The sequence below is a fragment of the Carlito syrichta genome, unplaced genomic scaffold (assembly GCF_000164805.1).
Source record: "Carlito syrichta isolate Samal-C Ts95f unplaced genomic scaffold, Tarsius_syrichta-2.0.1 Scaffold308060, whole genome shotgun sequence".
In the NCBI taxonomy this organism is placed as follows: domain Eukaryota; kingdom Metazoa; phylum Chordata; class Mammalia; order Primates; family Tarsiidae; genus Carlito; species Carlito syrichta.
The window spans coordinates 228,509-255,658 of NW_007252156.1; the positions used below are offsets into that span (position 1 = coordinate 228,509).

At 39.4% G+C, this 27,150-nt stretch overlaps 1 protein-coding gene across 2 annotated transcripts in view; it reads right to left on the minus strand.

Moving 5' to 3' along the window:
- The window catches only part of SULT1C3 (sulfotransferase family 1C member 3), a 100,820-nt gene extending 87,458 nt beyond the window's left edge, over positions 1–13,362 (minus strand). For both annotated transcript variants that reach the window (XM_008064820.1, XM_021715935.1), the window contains exons 1-3: positions 13,191–13,362; positions 2,280–2,408; positions 1,541–1,638 (exon numbers count right to left, since the gene is read on the minus strand). In XM_008064820.1, coding sequence (XP_008063011.1) covers positions 1,541–1,638; positions 2,280–2,408; positions 13,191–13,362 — 399 coding nt within the window. The remainder of the gene's footprint in view (positions 1–1,540; positions 1,639–2,279; positions 2,409–13,190) is intronic.
- Between the last annotated feature and the right edge of the window lie 13,788 nt (positions 13,363–27,150).

Sequence of the window (27,150 nt, forward strand, 5' to 3'; positions counted from 1 at the left end):
CCGGCTGATGATTGGAAATTTATGGTCAAAGTCGGGCACGGTGGCTCAAGCCTGTCATCCCAGCACTTTGGGAGGCCAAGGTGAGGGGATTGCCTGAGTCCACAGGTTCGAGAACAGCCTGGGCAACTTGGCGAGACCTTGTCTCTACAATAAATCAAAAGAATTAGCCAGAAGTGGTGGCGCACGCCTGTAGCTCTGGCTACTTGGAAAGCTGAGGCGGAAGGATCGCCGGAGCCCAGCAGGTCGACACTGGGGTGGCCGTGAGCATGCCACTGCACTTCAGCCTGGGTGACGGAGTGAGACTCCAACTCAAAAAAAAAAAAAAAAAAAGTGTGGTCATTCATTCCACAAATGCAGAGCAGACAAGTAAGCCCATGCTGTGTGTCAGATACTGCTTAGAGTGAACAATTGGACAAGACTGAGTCCTTGCCTTTAAGAAGTTTGCAGCTCATTAGAGGCAAGAAGAGAAATCGGAATGCAGCATGATGAACACAATGTTGGAACGGACACACACACTCATGTGCCGACAGGTATGCACGAAACTCATGCAACCATAGGGGTCAGAGGAGTTCCAAAGTAGGTGGTATCCGTGCACAGACCCGAAGAGTGAGTAGAAATCAGCCAGGTGAAGACGGGAGGATGTTTTCGTCAGAGGAACAGAATGTGGGAAGGTCCTGGGTGTGAGGATTCTCCCTCTGGTGAGGAACCTGCAGGATCTCAGGATGATCGTGGTCAGGATGGGGGGAAGGGAAGACACTGGGCTGGAGCTGAAACAGGGTAGACTGCCAAGGGTCTTGGAATTCGTGGGCAGAGTTGGACTCGGAAGTCATGGGGAGAGTTGGATGAGATCTTCAATCCACCTGTAGAAGTGTTTAAAACAGGGAAAGGCCTCAGCTGGAGTTGTTTTAGGACGAGGACGAGCACGATCTCCAGAGAGGATGGCTTTCAGGGAGTAGGACTAGGGGCAGACAGGTGAAGAGGGAAGCAAGAGAGAACAGCGAATTGACTTGGGTGCAGGTGGTAGTGATGTAGTGAGTGCAGTGGACAGATCAGAACGATGATAAAGAATGAGTGGACTTCGTGAGAGATCAACTATGGAGGGAAGAAGAAAACGTGATGACAGTCTTTGAATTCAGCCCATTGGGCAGACTACGCGGGTATGCGAGCCTTGACAAGGAGGAGACCCTATACTTTTGCTTCTGAGGCCAGGAGAGTACCTTCTAGAACTTTGGCAGAGCAACGCAAATGGCTTGATTTTTGAACGTGTTTCCCTCCTTTGTAGCTGCCAATCAATCCTCCCTGATTTGCAGCACCAAGACTCTACTGTAGAAAATCTGACCAAGGCATTATCGTGAAATAGAATCCGTAGACACAGAATATTAGAAAACATTGATATCCACACATTTTGAATTTATGTAATCCCTGATTTTAAAGACTCCGTGTTAAGAAAAATAGCACATATTTTATTTTCAAAGATATCTTCACTTATTCAATTTGCATTGCCAAACTAAGAAAAGTTTGAAAAGCCAACTTCGGTTACCTTGCAGTTTTGTCTCCAGACAGATGGTGGTATCAGATGTGAAGGCAAGTGGGTTTTGAGCAGTCGTGGTGAGGGCATCTCAAGAGCCATCTCAAAATCTAGAAAAGCAATTCATAGTTTTCATCTATTCTTGCCACTTTTGGAAAACTCTTTAATTTGCATTTATTCCTTGGTGTAAAAAGTGATTCTATTATTATTATTATTTTTACTCATTTTTGTTTTGTTTTCCATTAGAGATAATAGTCGTCTATCCCCAAGGGCACGTAATGCATCCTTTCTCTCCCAGGCTTCTAGCAAGTCTTTCTGTAATTCATCTCATCCTCTGAGCTTTCAGATTCCCAGGAAAGTCTCCGGCTCCTTCAATTAATTCTGGGAAGCTCCATAATGCATCCTTTCCTACTTCTCCTTCTCTCTTTTCCCCCCAGAAATCACTCTCTTCCTTTTACAATAGCTCAACACCCATCTCTGGTCTTTCCCCTGATTCAGACACAAGAAGTGGAAACGAAGGATGTACCCACCATCAGTTACTGGGAAAGAGAAAGCCAATAAATAGAATGAATAATTTGTTGAGGAGATGAGGTCACCAGTTGAGAACACAAAGAGGCTCTGGGGACCCAGTGCAGGGTTTGATTTCTTGACCCATGACCCAGTGGACCGTGGAAGTCCCTAATCAAGAAACTCCAAATGGCTTTGGTATCCTGGAGTCAAGGCCTGTTCCGTCTTACTGACTATTACTTACCATATTTTTTCTTAAAAGGAAATGTCAATTCAATGAAAGGATGTCTGTCTAAAGAGATGGCTCTTTTGCATTTCTCCACATCACCCTCATTTTGAATCATGTCTAAAATTTCTTGCATCCAGGTTGTACCTAAAAATACAGAAATAATTGCTTAGGTGTAGTCAACTGGACTTTTATCTTAAGTTATTGACTATTTTGAAAAATGACAGCAACACGAGAGCACTTTGCCATTAGATTAATGTTTCAGAGGCAGAAAGGAACATTCAGTTCATTACACCTTCCCTTAGATATGAAGTAATCCCAAAATTTCCTGGGGTAAGGTTTGGAGCACTTAATCCAATTTATATTATGAAAACATTTAACCGTACAGAAAACTCAGAAATATGCAGAGCACTCAAAAATTCAAATAAAAAAACCTGTTTTGCTTAATTGACTTTATTCTTTTCCTTTTATCTATCTATCTATCTATCTATCTATCTATCTATCTATCTATCTATCTATCATTTGGGTGTTGTGAATGTTCACTTTGATTAAATGTCAAAACAAAACAAAGTCAACACAAACCCTTGATTTATAAAGTCTCCCAAGTTTTTACCAAAACAAATTGGCCCAACAGTCAATAAAATTAATTATGTTAATTATACAAAGTGAAAGGAATGCTAACACCAAAATATCTTCAATGGTATTCTCCAGTTGTGAAGAAATAAATGGAATACTAATTAAAATGTAACTAAATACATTCAATGTTATTTCCTTTCTGATTGTGTTCTGTACACCACTACATTTCATCTTCAGAAATCCTTACAATTGTTAAGTAGGCTAAATAATGAACACTTTATGAAACTGAAACAGTATATCTTATATTAGCTCTTGCATGAATAACAGGGAAGGTAAAAAGGAGATTAACCACAGGAAGATTCTGAACTAGAAGCCATCAGATTTTAGTGGACAAATTCACTGTGAAGCAGAGAAAACCGATTTACTTAAGATTTTAAATTATTTCTTTTGTTCCAATGATGTCCTTTCCTACTTAAGGTAGGCATGTATTCACACACACAAACTTGACTTCTGATTAAATAAGTTTCCACATACATTGCATCTGTAAAGTTTTTAGTATGGTCCCCCTATGTTTTCTGAAGTATATATATATTTTAACACAAGTCGTTCTACATTCATTAAATTTCTAGAGGTTTTCTCCAATGCAAATTCTCGAATGTCAAAGTTTTCACTATAGTTAAAGGCTTTAGACAGTCATTACATTTTGTAGATTCAAAAGATCTGAAGTATAAAGTAAAGACAATGCTACCCTTTACATCTGTAAACCTTCTCTCCACATGCTTTCTATGGCTTATATTTTGATAAATGCTTTTCCCTAGGGATTACTGGTATAGGACATTTGCCAAGTATAAATTCTCTGATGTTGAGAAAAGTTGAAGTAACGGTGAAAGGCTTTGTCACATTCTTACAGTTGTAGGCTTTCTTTCTTGTATGGGTTCTCTGATGTTGAATGAGATGTGAGTGCTGATGAAAGGCTTTGTCACATTCACACTTGTAGGATTTCTCTCCAGTAAAGATTCACGAATGACTAGCAAGTCCTGAATGAAAGCAAAAGGCTTTGTTACATTATGTACGTTTGGAGGATTTCTCTTCAGTATGGATTCTCTGATGTCGAATAAAACTTCAATGAAAGGTTTTGCCATATTCTTCCCATTTGTAGGGTTTCTCTCCCATATGTAATCTCTGATGTCATGAAAGATGTTCATACCACTTAAAGGCTTTGCCACACTCTTCACATGTGTAGGGTTTCTCTCCAGTATGGATTCTCTGATGTTGAGTAAGATGTGAGTACCAAGGAAAGCCTTTGCCATGTTTTTCACATTTGAATGGTGTCTTTCCAGTATGGATTCTTTCATGTTCATTTGGATGTGATAATTTGCTAAACACGTTCTTGCATGTATCAGCTCTGTGTAAATTTCTTCCATTATTAATTCTCTGATGTCGAGTACATTTTGAGGGTTGGCTAAACATTTTGCCATATTCATCATATTTGTAAGCCATTCCTGGAAAATGGGTGCTCTAGTGGATAATAAACCGGTAGCAGAGATGAAAGACCTCCCACATTTGTTCCATATGTAATGGTTATGTACAAAGTAAATTTTGTTTGTCCTTTACCCTTACACTTTCTCAAATTTTCTTTAAGTGTAAATTCTTACAGCAAAATCTTCTGCATGTTACCAATGTCGCTTTAGTGAATAACTCTTCTGTGCTCTCCTCTGGCAAAAGGCCCTCAGTGTAATGAGAATTCACATGACTTTTTTTGTTTGCCTGCATGAAAAAGTCCTCAAAGGGAATTGTTTTGTCGATATGGAGGTGGTGAAACAAAAAAAACAGCAGAAGCACTGGAAGTTTGGCTGATGTGTTGTCTCTTCACATTCTAGGGCTCTGTCCTTTGCTGAAGACATGTGATCAGGTCCAGAGTAGAAATAACCAGGCCCAGAGAAACCAAGTTTCTGGACTTCTCTAACATCACATTCCTGTACAAAATCCGCTGACCAGGGTCCAAACATTCCCACTCCTTTCGGGAGAATTCTATGGCCACATCTCTGAATGTTAACAGTTCCTCCAATAGGAATCTTAGGTATCCATGCCTTCCCGTGTTCCACAGTCACAAGGGAACATTTTTAACACTGCAGGTCATAAGTTCATGGTGATAACTCTTTGTGTCGTTTAAGAAACCTGAGAACAGGCCATTTCTTCCTCTTTCCCCTCCTTCTGTGGGGTTCCTTTTGAGGTGAGATTATCTGGAAAAGTCACACCATTTCCCAGCTTCTAGGTGTCCTGACGTCCTTCCTACAGTTCTCCCAGGACCTGCAGGTCACAGGGCAACAGAGGCTGAAGCAAAGACACACTGGCTTCTTGGAGAGTAGGACAGAGCAGCGGAGATGACCGATGATAATTCTTAAGCAGAACAGACAACTGTCTTGCAGTATGCCCCGCATTCTGCCTTTGTCTGATTTTTAACAGTATGTGTAATTTGGTCCTGGAGTTCTTCTATTTTTCATATACTGGAAAACAGGTCTTGATTAGGTTCAGTCAAACATTTTTGGCAGGAAGATTTACCAGGTTATGCTTTGTATTCTATTTTGGCATCTCACCTGCCACTGTCTGGTTGCCTCATGGTCAGTGATTCTATTTTTGCTCATTTGGTTAAGGAGAGCCCACCAGACGTCCCATTGTCAAGGCCCACACTTCCACTTGCTATTAGAAATTAAACTGTAGGGTGACATTTTAGGTTTTACCTTGTTATTTTTTCTTTTTTCTTTTTTTGAGTTGGAGTCTCACTGGGTCACCCAGACTGGAGTGCAGCGGCCGCTCCCGGCCACCGCAGCCTCGACCTGCTGGGCTCCGGCGATCCTTCCACCTCAGCCTTCCAAGTAGCCGGAATTACAGGCATGCGCTACCACGCCCGGCTGATTTTTTGATTTATCGTAGAGATGAGGTCTCGCTGCCCAGGCGGGTCTCGAACCCGCGGGCTCATGCAATCCACTCACCTCAGCCTCCCAAAGGCGCGGGATGACAGGCTGAGCCACCGAGCCCGGCTTACCTTGTTACTTTAGGATTTATTGGTGATCTTGCCTGAATCAATTTTCATCGTGTGTTGCAAATGGTTACTTTTCTAATTTCATCATGTCTTCTATATTTATTAGGCAGAGCTTATGTAAAAAAGAACTTCCCTTCAGAAACGGGAGAAGAACTACACTTTAAATTATTTTCCTTAAGTACTTACTTCTAGACTTAAAAAAATGAATAATAGTATATGAAATAGTGGTAAAAACATTTTTTCCCTTCTTTTATATTCATCATTATGGACTCATGGGTTTTTCAAAATTCACTTCATTGTGGTAAAAATAGAATGAACCCATTTTAAATGCATAGTGGTGTGAATTTTGACAAATGTGTTTAACCACGTAACTGTTACAACTGTCAAGGTTAGAATCGTCTGTTTGTTCATAACCAATCATCCCCCTCTCTCCTTCTGGCTTTAGGCAACCACCGGCTTATTTGTTTTATTTTCATATTTTTCTGGGTCGGAGTTTCACCCTGTCGCCCAAGCTGGAATGTGGCGGGCTCAGGTGATCCTTCTACCTCAGTCCTCCAAACAGCTGGAGCTATAGGCACGTGCCACCACACCTGGCTAATTTTGGAATAAAGCTCCTATGAACATTTCCGTACAAGTTTTTGGGTGAACATAGAGCTTCATTTTTCTTGGATAAATTCTTAGGAGTGGACTTGCTGCATTGCGTGGTGAATGCGTTTAACTTGACAAGAAATGGTGGAACAGTGTTTCAGGGTGCTGTCTTATATTCTCGTGAACTGTGCCTGGGAATAACAGTTGCTCCATCTTCAGCAGCACTTAGTATTTCTGGTTTGCTAGCTATTCTACTTTGTGTGTGGTACCGTTTCAATAGTTACAATTTCCATTTTCCTAGTGAGTGATACTAAGCATCTTTTTCTCTGTTTGTGGGTCATTAGTGCACAGCTTTTTTCATGAGACTTTTTTCACACATTTTTTCCTACTGCAAAAAATTGAGGGGTTTTGTTTGAGTTATAAAAATTCTTTATACATTTCTGCCAGATAAATTCATTGTGAATATTTTCTCTTCATCTCTGTCATTTAAAAAATTTTAGTGTCCGTTATGTATTTGTTTGTTATAGAGATGTGTGTGGTACAAGTGAGGATTATCTACATAAGTAGGCTGCATGCGGTTGATGTTTTGGCTTCTCATTGGCCTTCACTCCTGGGAGTGGACCAAGTACTCTTCGTGTCATCACGTGCTCCCCACGCTCCTCCCTCCTCCCTCCTCTGGGGTGCCCATTGGCTACTGATCCCTCCCTTGTGCTAACGTGACTAATGTTTAGAGCCCACTTTTGAGTGAGCACATGTGGTCTTCAGCTCTTTGCTTCTGTGACACTTCACGGAGTGTGATGGTCTCCAATTCCACCCAAATGCTGGGAAGTTCGTTATTTTGTTCTTCTTTGTGGCTGCATATTATACCATCGTGTACCCGTACCACGTTTTCTTTATCCAGTCCACTTTCCATGGGTAGAGGGGTGGGTTCCATGTTTTTGCAATTGCTCATAGTACAGCAATAAACGTGTGTGCAGGTGTCTTTTTGGTAGACTGATCTATGTTCCTCTGGGTATATTCCCAAGAGGGGAATTGCTGGACCAAATGCAAGGTCAATTTTTAGTTAGGCTAGGAATTTCCACACTTCTTTCTATAAAGGCCGAACTAGCCTGCACTTCCACTGACGGTGTAGAAGTGTTCCTTTTTTCTCCAGACCTGCACCAGCAGCTGTTGTTTTTTGATTTATTAATGATAGTCAACTTATTGGAGTTAGGTAGTATCTCACTGTAGTTTAGATTTGCGTTTTTCTGATGTGTCCAAGCCATTTTTCATGTGTCTGTTGGCTGCTTGTATGTCCTCTTTTGAGAAGCGTCTGTTTGTGTTCCTTGCCCACATTTTAATGGGTTTGTTTTTTCCTTTCACTTCTTTTAAGTTCCTTGTAGATCCTGGGTATTAGGCCTTTGTCAGTTACATAATTAGCAAATATTTTTTCCCATTCTGTGGTTCGTCTTTTTATGCTCTTGATGATTTATTTTGTTATGCAAAAGCTTTTCGGTTTGATAAGGTCCTAATTGTCTATCTCAGCTTTTATGGCATTCGCTTTTGGGGACTTGGTCAAGAATTTGTTGCCAATTTCCATGTGCATAAGGGTGTTTCCTACATTTTCTTCTAGGATTCTTATAGTTTGGGGCTTTACGCTTAGGTCTTTGATCCATTTAGAGTTGGTTTCTGTATATGGTGATAGGTAGGGGTTCAGTTTCATTCTTCTACATGTGCTTAGTCAATTTTTCTAGCACCATTTGCTAAATATGGTCTCCTTTCCCCAGTGATTGTTATTGGTGGCTTTGTTGAAGATGAGTTGGTTGAAAGATTGTGTTTTTACTTCCAGAATCTCTGTTCCATTCCATTGGTCTATGTACCTATTCCTGTACCAGTACTGTGCTGTCTTGGTTGCTGTAGCCTTGTAATAAAGTGTAAAGTCTGTATGTGTGATACCTCCCACTTTGTTCCTTTTGTTGAGGAATGTTCTTTATTTTCTTAATGGGGTCTTTTAATGTTGATTAAATACAATTTTTTAAAAATGTTCTTGAAGAGTTAGTGTTTTCTATGTGTTTTAACAAGTTTGAAGATTTTTTTCTTCTGTGTATACTTCCTGCTACCTTTTATGTAACCATAACAGCAGGATTTCCTGTGATAATAACTTTGCAGAGTTTGGAGATAAAAACCCTGGGATTGCACCCATTAAATGGCTTCTGGTCATTTAAACAAGAGTCCAGTCTCTTTCTTTCTCCCCACTTTCTTTCTCTTTATATCTATCCCTCCAGTTTAATCACTGACGCTGTCACATCGCCAGAGACTCCCGATCCCTGCAGGGGCAGGATCCCCGCAATTTACTTTTTATATTTAGGTCTCTGGTGCATTTTCCCTCGAATTATTTTATGTTATTTTATTTTGCCTATGGTGGAAGGCAAGGGTTAATCCTCTATGGCTATCCCTATGCCAATACTGTGATGTTTTGGTTGATGAAGCTAAAAAAAGGTCTTGAAATCCTTCCAACTCTCCCTTCTTCATCAAAACGGTTTTGGCTATTATAAAGCTATTGCATCTTTATGCAAATCTTGAATCAACTTGTTAGTTCGTGATTGACATTGCATTCTATCTGTAGATCAACTTTGGGAGAACTTAGATCTTAACAGTATTTATCTTTCAAGGCGTAGAAATGGTATGTCTCTTTATTTGTTTAAATCTTTAAAAAATTTCTCCCAGTAGTGCTTCTTTCATGGCTTTTGTTAAATTAATTTTTAAATATTTTATTTTTTGGATGTTATTTCTTGTAAATAGTATGTATGTATGTATATATGTATATATTATTTTTTTGAGTTGGAGTCTCACTCTGTTGCCCAGGCTGGAGTGCAGTGGCACACTCATGGCCACCCCAGCATCGACCTGCTGGCCTTCTGTGATCCGTCTGCCTCAGCCTTCCAAATATTCAGAACTACAGGCACACGCTATCATGCCCAGCTAAATTTTCATTTATTGTAGAGACGAAGTCTCGCCAAGTTGCCAGGACTGGTCTCCAACCCGTGGGTTCAGGCAATCCACTCACCTTGGTCTCCCAAAGTCCTGGGATTACAGACTTAGCCACTGAGCTCGGCCATAAATAGCATTTTAAAAGTTTTATGTTCTCATTATTCATTGCTAAAATATTTCAATAAATAGATGATTATAAATTGACTCGTCATCCTGTTGTTGACTTCATTAGATTTATCTATTTGGTCAAATTGTTATCCATTAAATTCCTTGGTGTTTTTCACATCCATGATGTTACCTTTAAATGATTAAATGATGTGAAGTTTTCATAGATGTTTCTTACATTGAGGAAGTTCCCAATTTGAGTTTAACTTACTCTACAGTTTTGTGCTTCTTAAATTGGAAATTTAGATTTTTAAAAAAGATTTTTCATATATCTGTACCTACATATGTATACACATATACACACATATGAAGTAAAAAAAAGTCATTAAAAATTTCTCTTTAAACACTACGTTAGCTGCCTCTCACAACGTTTGATATGTTATGCTTTCATTATTATTTAAATCACAGAATTTCCTAATTTCTTTTAAAGTCATGTTATTTAAATTAATATTGCTTAATTTTAAATATTTGTGGATGTACAGATATCTTTATTAATTTTTAATTTAAATTCATTTTAGTCTAAAAACATACTCTGTATGATTATAGTCCTTGTGAATTTACTTGAGAACTTTTTAAAAATCCCATCTGATAGTCTATATTTTTCAATGTATTATTCTGTTGTTGTTGGGTACAGTGTTCTAAAAATATCATTAAGTCAAGTCGGTCCAGTCATAATCCACTAGAAAACTGGAAAAAGTATATGAAACCACTGTTTCAAATACCAGACAATTGCCCCATCCTTCAGTCTAAGATGCTTTCTGAACACGTGAAGAAACAGGGAACTTGAGAAATTCATGGCAGACTCATTGAGTTCAAGAGCCAGATGGAGGAGCTCTGGGAGCCTGAGACAGCTGCAATTGCCAGAGAAGCGTTATCAGAGAAGATGAAACTACACAAAGAAATCCCTCCATATAATGCATAGGAGATCCCTTGAGTCTGTTGCTGAATAGTAAACTGTACTTGTATAGGGCCAGACTCCACTGAGGTCAGGCAAGGAACTAACCAGGAAACTGTCAGCCAGGTAATCCATAGAGATCAAAAGCACTGAGGGACTTTTGTGTTCCAAAGAAGCTGTGATGGGCAGTATCTTGGCCTCCCATAACCTTAGTCCTCTGGTCTCACACCTGTGATTATTTTATATTACATGTCCAGAGGTATTTTGCGGTCATAATTAAGGTTACGAAGAGCTGACCTTAAGATAGGGAGATGACCTTGAATGATCTGGGAGAGTCCAATGTAATCACAAGAGCTTTTCAAGCAAAAGAAGAAGTCAGAGAGATGTGGCAGGAAAAAGTCAGAGAAAGTCAAAGCGCACTAAATGTTTGATGCATGATTATTGGTGTGAAGATGAAGAGAGGCAAGTATCCAGATAAGTGTATCTCAGTACTACAACCATAGGGAACTGAATTCTGTTGACAGTCTTGAGCTTAGAAAAGAATGTGAAGCCTCAGATGAAAATGGCAGTCCTGCCTGATACCTTGATTTTAGCTTAGTAGACCCCAAGCAGATATTCCAGTCATATTAAGCCAGACTTTTGGCCTACAGAAACTGTGACCTAATGAACAGGCATTAAGTTTGTGGTAATTTGTTATAGCGGCTGTAGAACACTAATACACAGCCAGAGTAAAGAGGCCCATTGTACACTGTGGACATTCAGTAGAAACCCTAGAAGTCTTAGAAGTAGAGCCAAATCATCTCTAGAGAAAGGCTACTCCAGTTACACTATAACAAAGAAGAGAAACCCTAAAATGAGAAACACCTTAACTGCCTAACAGTTAACTTCAAACAATCCTTAAAGAAGAGAGAAAAAAAATCGGTCATGCAAGAACCTAGCATTTGCCATGTCTGGCATCTGATATTCCTCAAAATGTCAAGCAGTAAAGTGTTACTCTTAACCAAGAAAATATCAATAGCTAATATCAAACCCATAAATAACAGGGATAGTGGTATCAGTAGACAAAGACATAAAAACAGACATATGTACATAGATATATAGATATACATATCTATATATCTATATACATATGTTGCATATATATTCAAATATTAAAGGAAAAGTATGAACCTCATGAGAATAGAAATGACAGGTAGCTTGAGAAAATTCTAGAGCTAAAAGATACACTATTTGAAATGAAAAATTGACTAGATGGAATTAAGCATAAATCATAAATACTTTGAAGGAAAGAGGTAAGATCGTTTAAAAACAGAGCAAAAGAAACTCTCTGAAATGAAACAAAATATTTACAAAATGAAGAGAGCCTCAGTGATGTGTGGGGAAAAATCAAACCGTTTCACTGGGGCCCCATAAAAGCAAAGAGGTAAAAAATTATTTTTAAAAGTAAAGCCAAAAGTTATACCAAATTTGATGAAAACTATGAACTCATACATCCAAGAGGCTCAGTGAACCCTACTCAGAAAATATCCACAAATGCACAAACCCCACCAAAATCAAATTGCTAGAAACTAATGGGAAAATCTTGAAAGCAGACATAGAAAAAAAGATTCATTGCCTATGAGAAAGCAACACTAAAAATAAACACAGGCCTTTCTTCTAAAACAATGCAAACCAGGAAACAACGAATGGCATCGTTAAGGTAAAAAGAAAAATAAACATGTCAATCTGGAAATTCATTTATCTGGTAAAAATATCCTTTAAAGATGAAGGTCAAAGACTTGTTTTCCCATGACCCAAAGCTGAATGAATGTGTTGCCAGCAGAACTGCACCAGAGAAATGTTAAAGGAGTTTTTCGGTGCGACAGAAAACAACACCAGATGAAAATTTAGATCTGCTGCACAAGGGAATACGGAATGTCAGAAATGATAATGTGGGGAGTGTTATGATATTCATTTAACATGGACTGTGCCAAGATAGAGATGCATGCTATAAACCCTAGCGTGCTTTCTGGGAAAACAAAACCGAGAGATGCTGCCAAAATGCCAGGTGGAATTCTAAAAAGACAGTGGCTTCAAAAGAAGTCAGGAAAAGAGTAGCAAAGAGATAAACACGAGAGCACGGCAAATAAATGATAAGTTGGTGGACTCGAAGCCAAGTTTGAGTTAGTTATATTAAATGTAAATTTTCGAGGCAAAGCAATTAAGATGAATTTTTCATACAAATACATAAAAACAAAGTAAAGGGATGGAAAAATACATACCATGCACATAGTAATTATGAACCAGCAATAATGACTGCCCAATTTCAGAACAATAATTATTGCCAGGGATTAAGAGCAATATTTCATCATGATAAAAGGGTATATTCAGCAAGTAAAAAAAGTAATATCTCTTGATTCATTGACCTGATATTTTATCTAAGTTATTGGTTCTGGAGTGGGAGCCTTATTTGCTCCACTCCTGAGACACTGAGAAATATGTTTAGTTCATCAGGAGAGAGTGATGTTAGAAAGGGGTGCCCTAGGGGCCAGGAATGCCAATGTCCTGCAAGACTAAGGACGGGTCTGCGCAATAAAGATAAATAATTTGTCCTCCCTCTCCAAATTCCAGTCCTGCTTTATTGATCAATACGTATTATCCTATAGTTTCATGCTCGATTACAAAACATTTTTATATGTTTCGATACACTCACCTGACTTTGGGTATGTAGCTAGAATGAGATCATCAGGCCTGGCTTCAAACTTACTGATTTTATCCCATATTTCATTGGATGATATTGGCAGTGGAACTCCACCCACTTCAAGAATGCTCATCGGTGGTGGCTTCTTTGCCGGAGTATGAGTGTTTTCTTCAACCTGCGCCATCAGGAACCTGGCATTGATGTTGTCAGCCCCATTTAAAATAAAATAAAATAAAATAAAGTACAATGTTTTATTTAAAATAGCATCTCTGTCGTGACTTACAAAATACGTTTTATGGCTCATAGTAAGTGCTACCATGTTATTTACAGAAGTTGATTAGAATAACATAAAATCAATGAAAGCTAGCATAGATAATGCATTACTATAGAACTTTAAAAAAGTTATTCTACATACTTTATTTAATCTTTATAGCAACCACATGCAATATATGATATCATTTCTGTTTTCTTAGTCCATGATCCAACAACCAAATTACCTGTTGGAGTAGTAGGAATAATAATAATGTCCCTTATATGACTTGATAATTTTCAAAACGTTATTTTGTGTAATTATAAATGACATGATTATATTGAAGAGAAATCACAGCAATAATTTTCAGAAATATTCGAGAGTCAATTTTCTTTTAATTTCTACCATAGCAAATTTTCAAAAAACAAACTTTTATATGTTCATTCATTTATGGCCTTGTTTTCCAAAGATCAGTCATGGGTTTACAGCAAGAGTATGTGTTTATAAGATATCATGTGTTTGCAAAAATTAACAAATTTTTGAAAATTGGCATTCAGTTGGGGTATATCTGGGACATTTAACCCTACTGTACACATGAAGATCCTGTATCCCACTTGAAAGGAAAAAGAAAAACCATCCTTTCAAGATCAGTCTTCTATTAGCTGCCAAAAAAGAAGCTATATTTTGAGATTAAAAGAAGTAACAGAGATATGTCAGGTGAAGGTGATGCAATGCATGCAAAAATACATGAACTCTCAATGTACAAAGCCCTTCAGTTATTTGACATTGAATCAATGTTTGTTCCCCTGTTCTGTGTTGTGAGAGGAAACTTGAACATGTGGCAAAATATCCAGAGGAGAATATTTCTGTCGTTTGTCAATCAGTGTTCTTGGAGAAATGGACTCCAGGGTGACATGAACTTGAGGATTTTGCTGGGAAATGCAGAGTGAAATGGGTTTCCTTGTGGCAGAATGTCTTGGAGTCTTACATTCATTAATGGGCATTTTGAGTTCCTATGAGAAGACACTAGTTTGCAGCATTTCCCAAATTTATTTATTTTCAAGAAGTGGGGTACAATTCAGGGTTGGATATACAAATGTTTATTATGCAGGCACCCTTGTTGATGAGGCTTGCCCCTCCCTCCCCTGGCAGTTTCCCACTACTGCTAATCCCTTTCTTTTAGTATTATGATAATTGGTCAAGATCCACTTACGTGTGAGAACATATGGTACTCTAGAACTTGCATTCTTTAAAACATGCTTTGGGAGACCGTAACCTTGTGCATATAGAAAAGCAGTGGATGGTTGCATAATTGAGACAGCCACTGGTACCCACTCTCAACTTTTTCTGTTGTTTCAAATTCAAAGAAATGAGCAACATTTTATTTATTTTTGCACCAAAATCTGGTATAATGACCTTTAATTCATTTTAGTTTAAGGTGCAAGGTGTCTTTTTCCATGAATGTAGCAGCTGCCAGTGGTTAGTCATTTTGGAATCAGGATCAAGTGTCAGTTTTGTTTTGATACATGCCATCTTCAGTAAAACCCGTAAATTTAAATATATGGAATGTGGTTCAGTGAATTGCATATAGACTTCCTGATGCTTTAATTATTGCATCTTTAGTAGTGGGAGTCTTTTTAAGTTGACTCCTTCCTCCTTTTGACATGATCTGAGTTGTTAATAGCTTTCTGTTATGACAAGGATGCTTTGGGCTCATCATGGAAAGTTGCTACCCTAGTCTTGGAATCAGCTGTATCTCCTGGGAGTCCCAGCTTCTTTCTCTGTGGAGGGAGATATAAAGCCTCTATCTGCACTGGATTTCCTCATTGCTTGTGGACTCATCATTGGCTTCCTGGCCTTTTCAGTGGTCATAGTTAAGAATATGAAGTTTTTGAAGAGAAAATACTTATGAGTCACCCTGAGGTTTCCATTTCAAATTTGGGTCGATTATTTAATTAACCACCTCAGACTTATATTTGCATCACCTTATTCTCATGCCAAAAAAAAAAAAAAAAAAAAAGTCCTGGATCTAGTAAGTCCTATTCAAAAATAAGCACAATTTCACTTATGAACACAGGTATGGAAATTCTGTGTAAGATATTAATTCACTGAACCCAATAGTATATTCAAACTTTACGACTCATGTAAAAATGGTTGAACATCAGAAAAAGTTTTCAAAGCAAGTTATCACAATCATGAACCAAGCAGCTCTACAGTGGCAAAAAGTTCTATAACTCTGACACTAAGCAACAGCAATAACAAAAACTTAAAAAAAAACTCGTATTTATTTATTTTTATTTTAGAGTTGTGATGTACATGTGAGGATTTGCTACATAAGTAAATTGCATGCAGGTGAGGTTTGGACTTCTAGTAAGTTCTCTCTCCTCCTAGTCGTGGTCATGGTACCCAGAGGATGACTGTGTGCTCCTTACCCCACCTCCCTTCCTCCCCCGGTTAGTAATGTCCAGCGTCAGTTGTTGCTGGCTTTGTACTCCCGTGCCAAGTGTTTAGGACTTGCTTATGAGTGAGAATATGCAGTATTCAGTTTTGGAGAATGATGATCTCCAGTTGCCTCTATGTTGTTGCAAAGGACATGATTTTGTTCTTCTTTATGACCGTATCATATTTTGTCATGTATATATACCACATTTTCCTTATCCAGTGCAAGGGGCCAACCCCTGCAGAGAGATTTTGTGGGTCCCTGGGTAGGTGTGGTGGCGTCGGCGATTATTCTGGAGAAATAAAGAGAAAGAAAGAGAGAGACAGGGGGAGAAAGAAAGAGACTGGACTCTGTCTAGGGCAGAAGCCGATTCTATAGGAGGGATAGATATTAAAAGAAAGAAAGATGGAGGGATAGATAGAAAGAGAAAGAAAGAGAAAGAAAGAAAGTGGACATCTGTTCAGTGAATTGAGCAGAAGCCATTTATTGAAACTTACGGCGGGTATTTATCCCCAAATTTTACACAGACAGTCTCACAAGTCTTTCACGTGAACACAAAGCCAGGTGCAGGAGGGGCGTCCTCCCCCCACCAGGTGTTTCCTCAGGTATGAGGAAGAACAATCCCAATTAAATCACAAAACTTTTACATGAACACAAAGCCAGGTGAAGGAGGGGCATCCCTCACCCACCAGGTGTTTCCTGGAGTAAGAGGAAGGGCAATCCCAATTAAATCACAAGACATTTACATGCACATAGAGCCAGGTGGATGAGGGGCGTCCCCCACCACCAGGTGTTTCCCCAGGCACGAGGAAGGAGGATCCCAAAACTATCTCACTGTTCCTCATGCTTGGTTAATATTTCTCAAAAGCAATACAATAATTCTAATATCATAATATTCTAATAATCAATAACTTTTAAAACTTATGCATACACAACACCTAATGACCAACCTAAATCCCACTTCCTCTCTATTTTACGCTAATTCTACCTACACTATAGAAACTCTTAATTATAGCCCAAACCAATTCCTAAAGAATGCAAGCCAGTCCAAAGTATGCGCTGGGCCCTCAGGAATGTGGCCCAGCCCAAAGTTCATGCTGGGCCATTTCTGGTAACCCTAAATAATTATCTATATTATTAAAGTTGAAACAGCACTTTACATGTATATACTAATCCTACAAATATACTTTTAAATCCTATAAAGAAGCTTGTATCGTATATAAGTCTCCCAAATGTGACCTGAGTTTGAATTATGTTAAGTTTAAAGCCGAAACCGCAGTCTGTGAGAAACGGGGACAATGGACTCCTAAAGCAAGCCATGCCTGTCATACTCTCAGAGCTTCATGTTTAGAACATCAAAGTCCCTGCTATTGGGACGTGCCAAACAGCAAAGAAGGGAAGAGGGAATGGGCCATCAGCTCCTGAACTCATCCTAGTGGTCTCAGGGTCCGCAGCCTGCCTGGATCCCTAACGCTCAGGCAGGCCTCCATGGCCGGCTCCCAACAATCCAGTCCACTTTTGATGGATGTCTAGGTTGGTTTCATGTTTTTACTATATTGAATAGTGCTGCAATAAGCATACATATGCAGGTGTCTTTTGGTAGAGTGATTTATGTTCCTCTGAGTATATACCTGGAAGTGGGATTGCTGGATCATTTGGTAGCTCAATTTTTAGTTCTTTGAGAAAACACCACACTACTTCCACAAAGGTTGAACTAGCTTATATTTACATTTCCACCAACAGTGAAGAAGTATTCTACTATCTCTGCAGCCTCATCAACATCTATTTTTTTTCTTAGCTTTTAGTGATAGCCATCCTGACTGATGTGAAGTGGTATCTTGTGGTAGTTTTGATCTGCATTTCTCTGATGATTAGTGAAACTGAGCATTTTAGAAAATATGTTGGATGTCTTCCTTTGAGAAGTGTCTGTTCAAGTCCTTTGCCCTCTTTTTTTATGGTGTCTTTTTTCCCCCCTGTCGATTTGTTTGAGTCCCTTATAGATCCTGTATGTTAGGCCTTTGTCAGATGGATAGCTTGCAGATGCTTTTTTTTCCCATTCTGTGGGTTCTCTTTATACTTTTAGTGGCTTATTTTGCTGTGCAAAAACATTATAGTGTGATGAGGTCTCACCTGCCAATCTTAGCTTTTGCTGCATTTGCTTTTGAGGACTCAGTCATGAGTTCATTGCTTATTCCAATGTCCAAGAGGTGATCCCTAAATTTCTAAGATTCTTATAGTTTGGAGTTTCACCTTTAAGTCTTTGATCCATTTTGAGTTAATTTTTGCATATGGTAATAGGCAGAAGTCCAGTCTCATTCTTCTACATGTGGTTAGCTAGTTTCCCCAGCACTGTTTGCTAAATATGGGATCTTTTTACAATGCTTGCTTTTGTCATCTTTGTTGAAGATGAGTTGGCTGAAGGCCTGTGATTTCTCTTCTGGATTCTCTGTCCTGTTCCATTGGTCTGTGTGTCTGTTTTTGTACTAGTATCATTCTGTCTTGGTTACTATGGCCTTGTAGTAAAGTTTGAGGTCTGGAAGTGTGATACCTTCAATCTTATTTTTTTGCTGAGGATTGCTTTAGCTATTTGGCTCTTTTTTGCTTTCATATGAATTTCTGTATTGTCTTTTCTTTTTGAGTTGGAGTCTCACTCTGTCTCCCAGGCTGGAGTGTAGTGGCACACTCATGGCTACCCCAGCGTCGACGTGCTGGGCTCCAGGGATCCTTCCCCCTCAGACTTCTAAGTAGCTGGAACTACAGGTGCGTGTAACCATGCCCAGCTAATTTTTGATTTATTGCAGAGATGAGATCCTACCAAATTCCCCGGGGTGGTCTTGAACCTGTGGGCTCAGGCAATTCATTTACCTCAGTCTCCCAAAGTGCTGAGATTATAGGCTGAGCTGCCGAGCCCGGTCCTCTGGTATCTTTTCTAGGTCTGTGAAAAATGATGCAGGTAGTTTGATAGGAATTGCATTGACTATGTAGATTGCCTTGGGTAGGATGGACATACTGATAATATTGATTCTTCCAGTTCATAAGCATGGATGTTTTTCCATTTGTTTGTGTCATCCTGCATTTCTTTGAGCATTGTTTGTAGTTCTCATTGTAAAAATCTTTCACCTCTTTAGTTGGGTGGATGCCAAGGTATTTTATTTTTTGGTGGCTGTTGTGAATGGGATTGTGTTTTTATTTGGTTTTCAGTTTGCTTGCTGCTAGTGTACAGAAATGCAGCTGTTTTTTGTGCACTGATTTTGTATCCTGAGACTTTACTGAAGTTGTTTACCAGAGCAAGGAGGCTTTTGACAGACTCTCTAGGGTTTTCTGGGTATAGAATCATATCATCTACAAAGAGGGATAACTGAACCTCCTCTTTTTCTATCTGTAGTTTCTTTCTCCTGCCTAGTTTCTCTGACTAGAACTTCCAGTATTGTGTTAAATAGGAGGGGTGAGAGTGGGCACCCTTGCCTTTCTCCAGTTCTCAGGAGGAATGCTTTCAGTTCCTGCCTATTAAGCATGTTGTTGGCTGCAGGCTTGTAATAGATGACTTTTATTATTTTGGGGAATGTTCCTTTCATGCCTAGACGTTCAAGGGTATTTATCAAGAAAGGATATTGTAACTTATTGAATACTTTTTTTGCATCTAAACAGATAATCATGTGGTTCTTGGTTTTCCATCTGTTTATGTGATGGATGACGTTTACTGGTTTATTTATATGGGGAATGAAGCCTGCCTGAGCATAATGGACGATCCTTGAAATATGCTGTTGGATGTGATTTGCTAGAATATTTTTGAGAATTTTCGCATCAATTTCATCAGAGAAATTGGCTGGTAGTTTTCTTTCCTTGTTGAGTGTTTGCTGTATCAGGATGATATTGGCCTCACAGAATGAGCTATGGAGAATTCCTTCCTTCTCTATTGCCTGGAATACTTCTAATAGAATTGGTATCAGTTTTTCATTGTATGTCTTGTACTAACTGGCCCAGGACTTTTTGGCAGGAAGATTTCTTATTACTAAATTGATTTCTTAAATTGTTATTGGTCTGCTTAGGGTTTTGCTTTCTTCCTGTTTCAGTCCTAGGAGTTTATGTGATGCCAGGAATTCCTCCACTTCTAGATTTTCTAGTTTATTCACATAATGTGTTCATAGTAATCTCTGATAATATTTTGCATTTCTTCAGGGTCAGTTGTAACATCACTTTTTTGTTTCTAATTGTATTTATTCAAATTTTCTTTTTTTTCCTTAATTTGACCAGTGGTCTGTCAATCATATTTATCCTTTCAAAGAACCAGCTTCTTGTCTCATTCAGCCTTTGCATTTTTTAGACACTATTTCTTTCAACTGTGGCTTTATTTTCATCATTTCAAATTTTCTACATATTCTAGGATTGGATTGCTCTGGTCTTTCCAGTTCCTTTAGGTGTGACATTAGACTGTTTACTTGAGATCCATCTATTTTCTCGATATGTATGTGCATTGCTATAAATTGCCCTTTAGCATCACTTTCATGGTAACCCATAGGTTTTGGATATTTTGTGTCTTATAAAAACCTTTTGAAAGCTAATTTTAGAAGAAAACTTTCTTAACTTGATATAACTACTTGTACAAACACTACAGAAAATATCCATTTAATGAAGAAACTTTAGAAGTATTTCCTGGAAAATTTGCAAGCAAACATAAATATAGTCATAATTGCTACTGGCTGATATGGCATGAACTAGTCTGAACAATGAGGTAGACAAGAAAAAAATATAGGAACTAGAACAGGAGAGACAATATCTATTATTTTCAAAAGATCAGAATCTACAGGAAAACCCCAAAATAATTCTCATAAATTAAAAGAACCATGGCAATAATATTTCTACAAATTTGTTAATACATGATGAGTATACCATTCAATTGTATCTTTCTTTATAAAGATAATGAAACTCATAACATAATGTAAATCAAATAACATGCATAAAAAATGCATAGGTGTTTATCGAGAAACATGTAAAGTTTAAGAACCAGGAATAAGTACTTGATAAAACTGTTAAATTTCCCTGAGTTAATTCACATAATCCAGGAAATTCCAATTAAAAATTTAAAATAGGTTTGAGATGAACTTGACAAACTAAATTTAAAGCATATATAGGTCAACAAAGCACTATGAATAGATCAGCAATCTTATTACCAGATATGAAGGAATATTTTAAAGCCATGATAATAAAAATTATATGCTATTGGATCTGGAACAGATAGTTCAATGCAGTGAAATAGCATATCAGTGCAGACCCACAAGTTTATGGGAATTTGTAGGTAAGGGTGGTGACTTTATAAATGTGAGAGGTAAGAAGTTATTACTTTCTAAGTAGGTTGGGGCAAATTCCTCAGTGTGTGTAGAAAAATAAAAGTAGATTTGTAACTTCCTATGATGCATAAAAATAAACTCCAAATATATTAATGTCTGAAATAAGAGCCGTATAGAATGAATAAAATAAAATATAAAGAACTATTTCCATAGATGCTAAACATTATTAAATGCAAACTATACAATGAAAATGCATTGGATTTCACTACAAAAAGCCTACTTGTCTTTGATTAGCCCAAGACACCAGGAATAAACTGGTGGATAAACAAAATGGAAGTTGACTAGGAAAACTTATTTTCTGTTTCTAAAACTGACATGGATTAAGATCTAAAGTAATCAGGGAGAGTCTCTAAAGAAACAAGAAAGGTAGAAAACCCCAAAGAGAAATTAGTAAAAGATGTAAATAGGTATTTCATGGTGATATCTGCTTATAATAGAATAAATCACCAAAGGCAAGGCAGCCTGTTTCTAACTCAGAAGGACATAGAGCTCAGAAAGGTTTTCCAGATAACTGATGTGATTACTCTCAAAACTGGCAATATTTCGGGCCTTAGAAGTTCATGAGTTTTTAAGAACACTGATAATTGTATTTCCAGAATTTCACAGTTTTCTTTATTTTTCCTGAACTTTGTGGATGGAAAGGACAGTGGAGATTCTGAGTAAAAGGTAACTCTTTATAAAGTTATTTTAAAATGCTAGTGAAATATGTGTACCTGTTAGTGGATGGGCAAATTGGGATTCCCCTGGTTGGGAATACAACATCAAGAAATTTTCTTTCTATGATTATATCCCTTCAGTATCCTGGCTTTTATGGGTAATCCCATGAATCACTTTTTTGCTGAACTCCACTGATTTATTGCTATCAACTTGGGTAATAGTGATATCAAAACATATCAAGGTTCTTTAATTTGACATCTGTTTTTATAGGTGCTTCTGTACTTGTCAGCTGATCATTTTTGTTTCTAAAGAAGTTGAAAGTCATGGATTTTGTCCAAACCATATGCCTCCAATTATAAATAGTCATTCTTTTATCTTTTTCAGATGGCAGATTTGGCCTACGAAACTAAGGTAGCCATATGAACTGGTTTAATTTCTGTGAGAAGCTTAAATTTATTGAAGTTGGTGACAGAATAGCTGTTGACAATTTTTTTTTTCTTAAAACCAAAACACATGCACAACTAAGTCAGACAGAGACTGTGTAACTATGGGATTCTTTTTCTTCAGGTAAAGAATGAAGTCTGGGTTCAAGTGTTCCTGAAATGGATAATGATATGCAACATTTAAAGCAATATTTTGAAGGAGGTTAGTTTACTAACTGAAGAATGATAAGACTTTTCTGCTAAGAGTAGCTTCTTTCGAGGAGTATCATGGAAGAACATTTTGAGTCATTGGAATTATAACTAAAAAAGAAACTATAGACTAATTAGATGTGGGTCTTGAACCTATTTAACAGCAGAATATTAAAACTAAACTGCCATTAAGGTGTCCTAAAAAAATGCAAGTTTTCTGTGTCCCATGATTTATAAACACTTTTAAAGAGGCCAAAATAAACATATGCATATTATCACCCAAAGGCATGTGGTCAATTTATAAGTAAAGAACAGACACAAAACATTGGCAGAAGGGAATTCTGTGCCTCACAGGCTGGTAGCACAGTAGAGTCACACATCTTCAGCAGGTTTGGGGGAAAAGTTGTATGTATTTATAAGGGAAGCCGAGTGTGTGCACAATGGATAAACACATATGTAACATACAACCCATGTGCAATTGGGGGCGGGTTTTAGCATCAACCTGAGATGGAACTTGGCTTTTTACACCAAAAGGTAAACTACAGGACACAAAGAGAGTTTGTGCACAGCCTTTGGAAGCTGCTGAAACTGGCTTGAGGTCTGCAGTAGCTTATCAGAAAAGAAAGTATGCAAGGCTAGGCCTTTGTCCAATCACAGTTGTAGTGGTTGTATAATCTCATTTTTGTGAAAGTTTATCTAGTCTCACCACTCTTCCAATTTTGTCTGAGACTCAAACCAGTGATCTCTAGTGGTTGATCCTTGGACATTTTGTCTTACTCAGACTATCAGGCATATTTGATCTCTAACTCTACTGATCACCATATTGAGTTTTGGGCACACTTCCTCCTGCTTTTATTCCTACCCCTTAGCCATTCCTTCTTATATTCTTTGCTGATTTTATTTTCACCTTTTCACCTTTAAACATTTAAGTGGCCGAGCAGTCAGTATCCAGCACCTTCTCTCTTCTGAAAGGCAGATGTATACATTCAATTCCCAGATAAGGGGATTGACAGCCAACCATGTGAGAGCTCCTGCTTCTCCAGGACAGCCTGGTTCCCGTGGAGTTGCCCTGCTCCCTGCCTCCTCCTAGAGCAGGAAGGGCTGTGTGGAGGTGGCCATGATGTATGCTTTTTAAAATAGAATCAATAGGTTTGGGCCAAAGGACATCCATGTTTCATCCGTTCCCTCTGGGATTCCATGAGCACGGCTCGAGCTAATGTTGCCTTAATATCATGGTATAATAAGGAAAGCAGTTTGAACACATGGTTCATTAAGAGTTTAAAACTCTTTTTGAAAGGACAGACCGAGAGTGGGAAGCCATTTTTTAAAATCTTGTTCCCGAACCCTAACATCATGATGAGAAAGTAGAGGCTGTGTCCAGGAGAAATACATGTTCTAGGTAAAGATGAACTTTGCCGACTTTGTCTTTTCAGAAACACAGACTCCTTCAGCGTGACTGGTACTGACCTACTGTAATTTGTCTTTTTTAGAAACCCAGACTTCTCAAGCACGACCGGTATCGACCCATTGTACAGTCCGTGCGTGATGACCAGGACCCCACTCGGGGTCTCCAAGACATCCACAAGTGGTCAAGAAGGACGTCAGGGCAGTCACGCCCACCTGATTGCCACATCTCCAGGGGAGAGGATTTCAGCCAGGGCTTGGCGGGCTACGAGGCCATGCTCATCTGGAGTGCAGGCCCGCTTCCTGTCTGTGGGAAGTGAACCTTTCTTAAACACATCTTTTCTTCTTTCACCTCTTCGTGTGCGGCAAATCTCTGCATTACTCGGATCTCTGGTGATCAGCGGCCTCTGGGCCGCCGGCTCTGGCGGTGTTTTGCCCCTCCCCATCCATCCATCCACTGTCACCCTCTCCGTACCCTCACACTTTTAAATACGGTTTTTCTTTTCTTTTTTTTGGAAAACAGAGCCTCATTACAGAAATCTGGTCTAACCATTCTGTGAGCTGATACAGAGGCCGGAAGTGCTTGAGGTAAAGAAATATTTACCTGAAGCCCGAAAACTCCTTTATTTCAGTCACTTCCTCTCCTTTCTGTTAGAAGCCAAAAATACAGTTCGAAGCCCCTTACCTCCTGAATGGGCCTCCTCGGGGCCAAAGAAAACTTGAAAAACTAAATTATAGGCCATGAGGAAAGAGCAGGACAAACATGCCTTGTCAAAGTCCCTCCCTTGTGGAGTTTCAGGTACAGCATTAACAGGAGAATAAGATCATAAGACTGACCAAACAGACTCTGGTAAGAAGACACCCAATTCCAAACTGACTCTGGCATGGCGTCACATGACAGACAGTGGGCTCAAAAGGAAATAAAAGTATTCTACTCCAAAATATGTTTCTTTGACTGTATTTTGAAATAGCCTTGGGGAAACTGGCATCTTTTGAGACTCTCCTTCCTAGGAAGAGTCTAACCTCTTCTCTCTGAAGCTGGCTACTTAGAGGCTTCATTTACATGACAAGAACCTTGGCTTCCACAGCTACCCGGATCTTAACTTAAGCATTTCTTTTTCAGACTTCAAATTCTTTAGACAGAGCTAAATTAATCCTCTGAGGGAGACCAGCAGAGAAGGGGGAGAAGCAGAAAGGGTGGCATTGTAATGCCATGCCAAGAGGAGGCTCCAGGAGCCTTTGTGTTTCCTGGAGCTCAGAGTGTGAGAGAAACCATGAGGCCAGCCTGAACTTCCTCTTCTTAAGCCAGAGGAGGATATGGACCTGCCTAATTGCCCTCCAGGCTGAGACGAGAACTCATTGAGCTCCAGGGCTCCGTCAGTGTGGCGAGCCTTTTCTGACAATCCACAAAGAAATGTGAGACAGCCCATGTTTGGTTGTTGTCACAATAATGCCCTGGATGGACGCCTCACATTTTCTGGCAATTCTGTACGGTTTGAACTTCAAAAGGGTAATTCGTGTTATACCTATTTCACTGATCTTGAAATAAATTTAGCGTCGGGATAGGTGACCCAGCACAGTTGGAATTAGAATTAGATTCTGGGGCATGGAGGCTCCTGGCGCGGGCCTGCCATGCTGCAGATGGATCACCTTCAGTTTTGGAGCTTGCCAGAGCCCTGTCCTCACCTGGGAGAGATTTGCTCTTCCTTTGGCCCTGGCTCTGCTTTGAATGGGGCTCTCTCCCCTGGGTGTTCCACTGAAGGCACTCAGAGGCCCCGACGGCTGGATGGCAGGTCAGGAAACCCAGTGGGAGGACTCTGAGTTTCCAGGATAAAAGCCATCAGCATGAACTAATCCTTCTCGAGCAAGAGTTTCCTTGGCCTTATTGGCTCCAGGTGCCTGCCAAGAGCTGCTGGGGCTGTGACCACCTCCTGGCCTGTCTGGGACTTTCCTTCAGCTGGACTCCAGGAGGAGATTATGCCAGACAGAAGCCAAGTTTTGCGGTTTGCTTTAATGTCTGCAAAGCCTGTGGCATTGAAACTTGTCCTGGAGTTAATCAGTAGCCATTCAGAACAGTTTCATCTTAAAGTTCACCTGCAGCTCTGGTCAAAGTTGACAGGTAGCTCTGCTCTGGAAAGTTAATATGTGGCAATGCTGTGTGGGACGTCTCCCCACTCTGGAGGAGCCTTTGGGAGTTTTCTCCTGTTGCCTCAAAGGGAATCTTGCGATTCCCAGCAGCCCAGCCGGGAGGTGAGAAGCTCCAGAATGCTCTTCAGGTCACTCTTTCCCGCTCCTGTTGGGGCCCACCTGCCACGATGGCCAGGCTTTGAATGGGGCGCCGTCCCTTGGCAGTGGAAAGTTCTCTGCAAACCAGTGTTGGGTGGAATAAGCCAGGCACAGGAAGGCGAGCATCACGGGATCTCACTGACATGGGGGAGCTAAAGGAATGGAACTCACAGCTCAGGGGAATTGTGATTCCCAGGGGCTGGGGAGGTTGGGAGACGTGGGTCAAACCGTCCAAAGTTCCAGAGAAACAGGAGATCATTGCACAACGTGCCTATAGGTAGCAACAATGTATTGTGCTCTTGAAAACTGCTACAGAGGAGGTTCGCAGTGTTCCCACCACACACACACGATAACCATATCTGGTAATGCAGGCGTTAGTAAGTTTGATGTAGCCATTCCAGAAGGTATATACATTTGAAAACATCTTGAAGAACACCATTTGTGTCAATTTTAAAGTATGTAACTCTTTGAATATCAGGTTGTCCTGCTTAGTGTTATTAACATGATAGCTATTGTTTATCAAAGGATTAACTTGTTAATCAGTCTGCTGATACACTAACTTAATTTTAACTACAAGAAACCAGTATCTGCTTTTCAGATAATGAGTCTGAGACTTAAACGGCTGAAGTCATTCACCTGCCACTTATTACGACAAAGCTGAGACTGGATTCCTGTCCTGTCACCTTCTCTAGGCAAAGCTCCTTGGGATCCCAGGGGAAGAGAGAGGCCCCTTCCACCAGGGGCAGCTCTACCGGCCACGACAGCAAAATGAAATCGAGAACCACAGCCATACCTGCAGCAATTCCTTCGCCAGCCCATTAGACAAGCATGCCGTCACGGCTAGAGTTCTGCTTCAGTGTCACCTCCTCAGGGCAGAGGCAGGTGCATGAGGTGTTCAGATCATGCCTTACCTGTTTCTACTATATGTGAAATAAATGATTTTACTTGGAGCCCC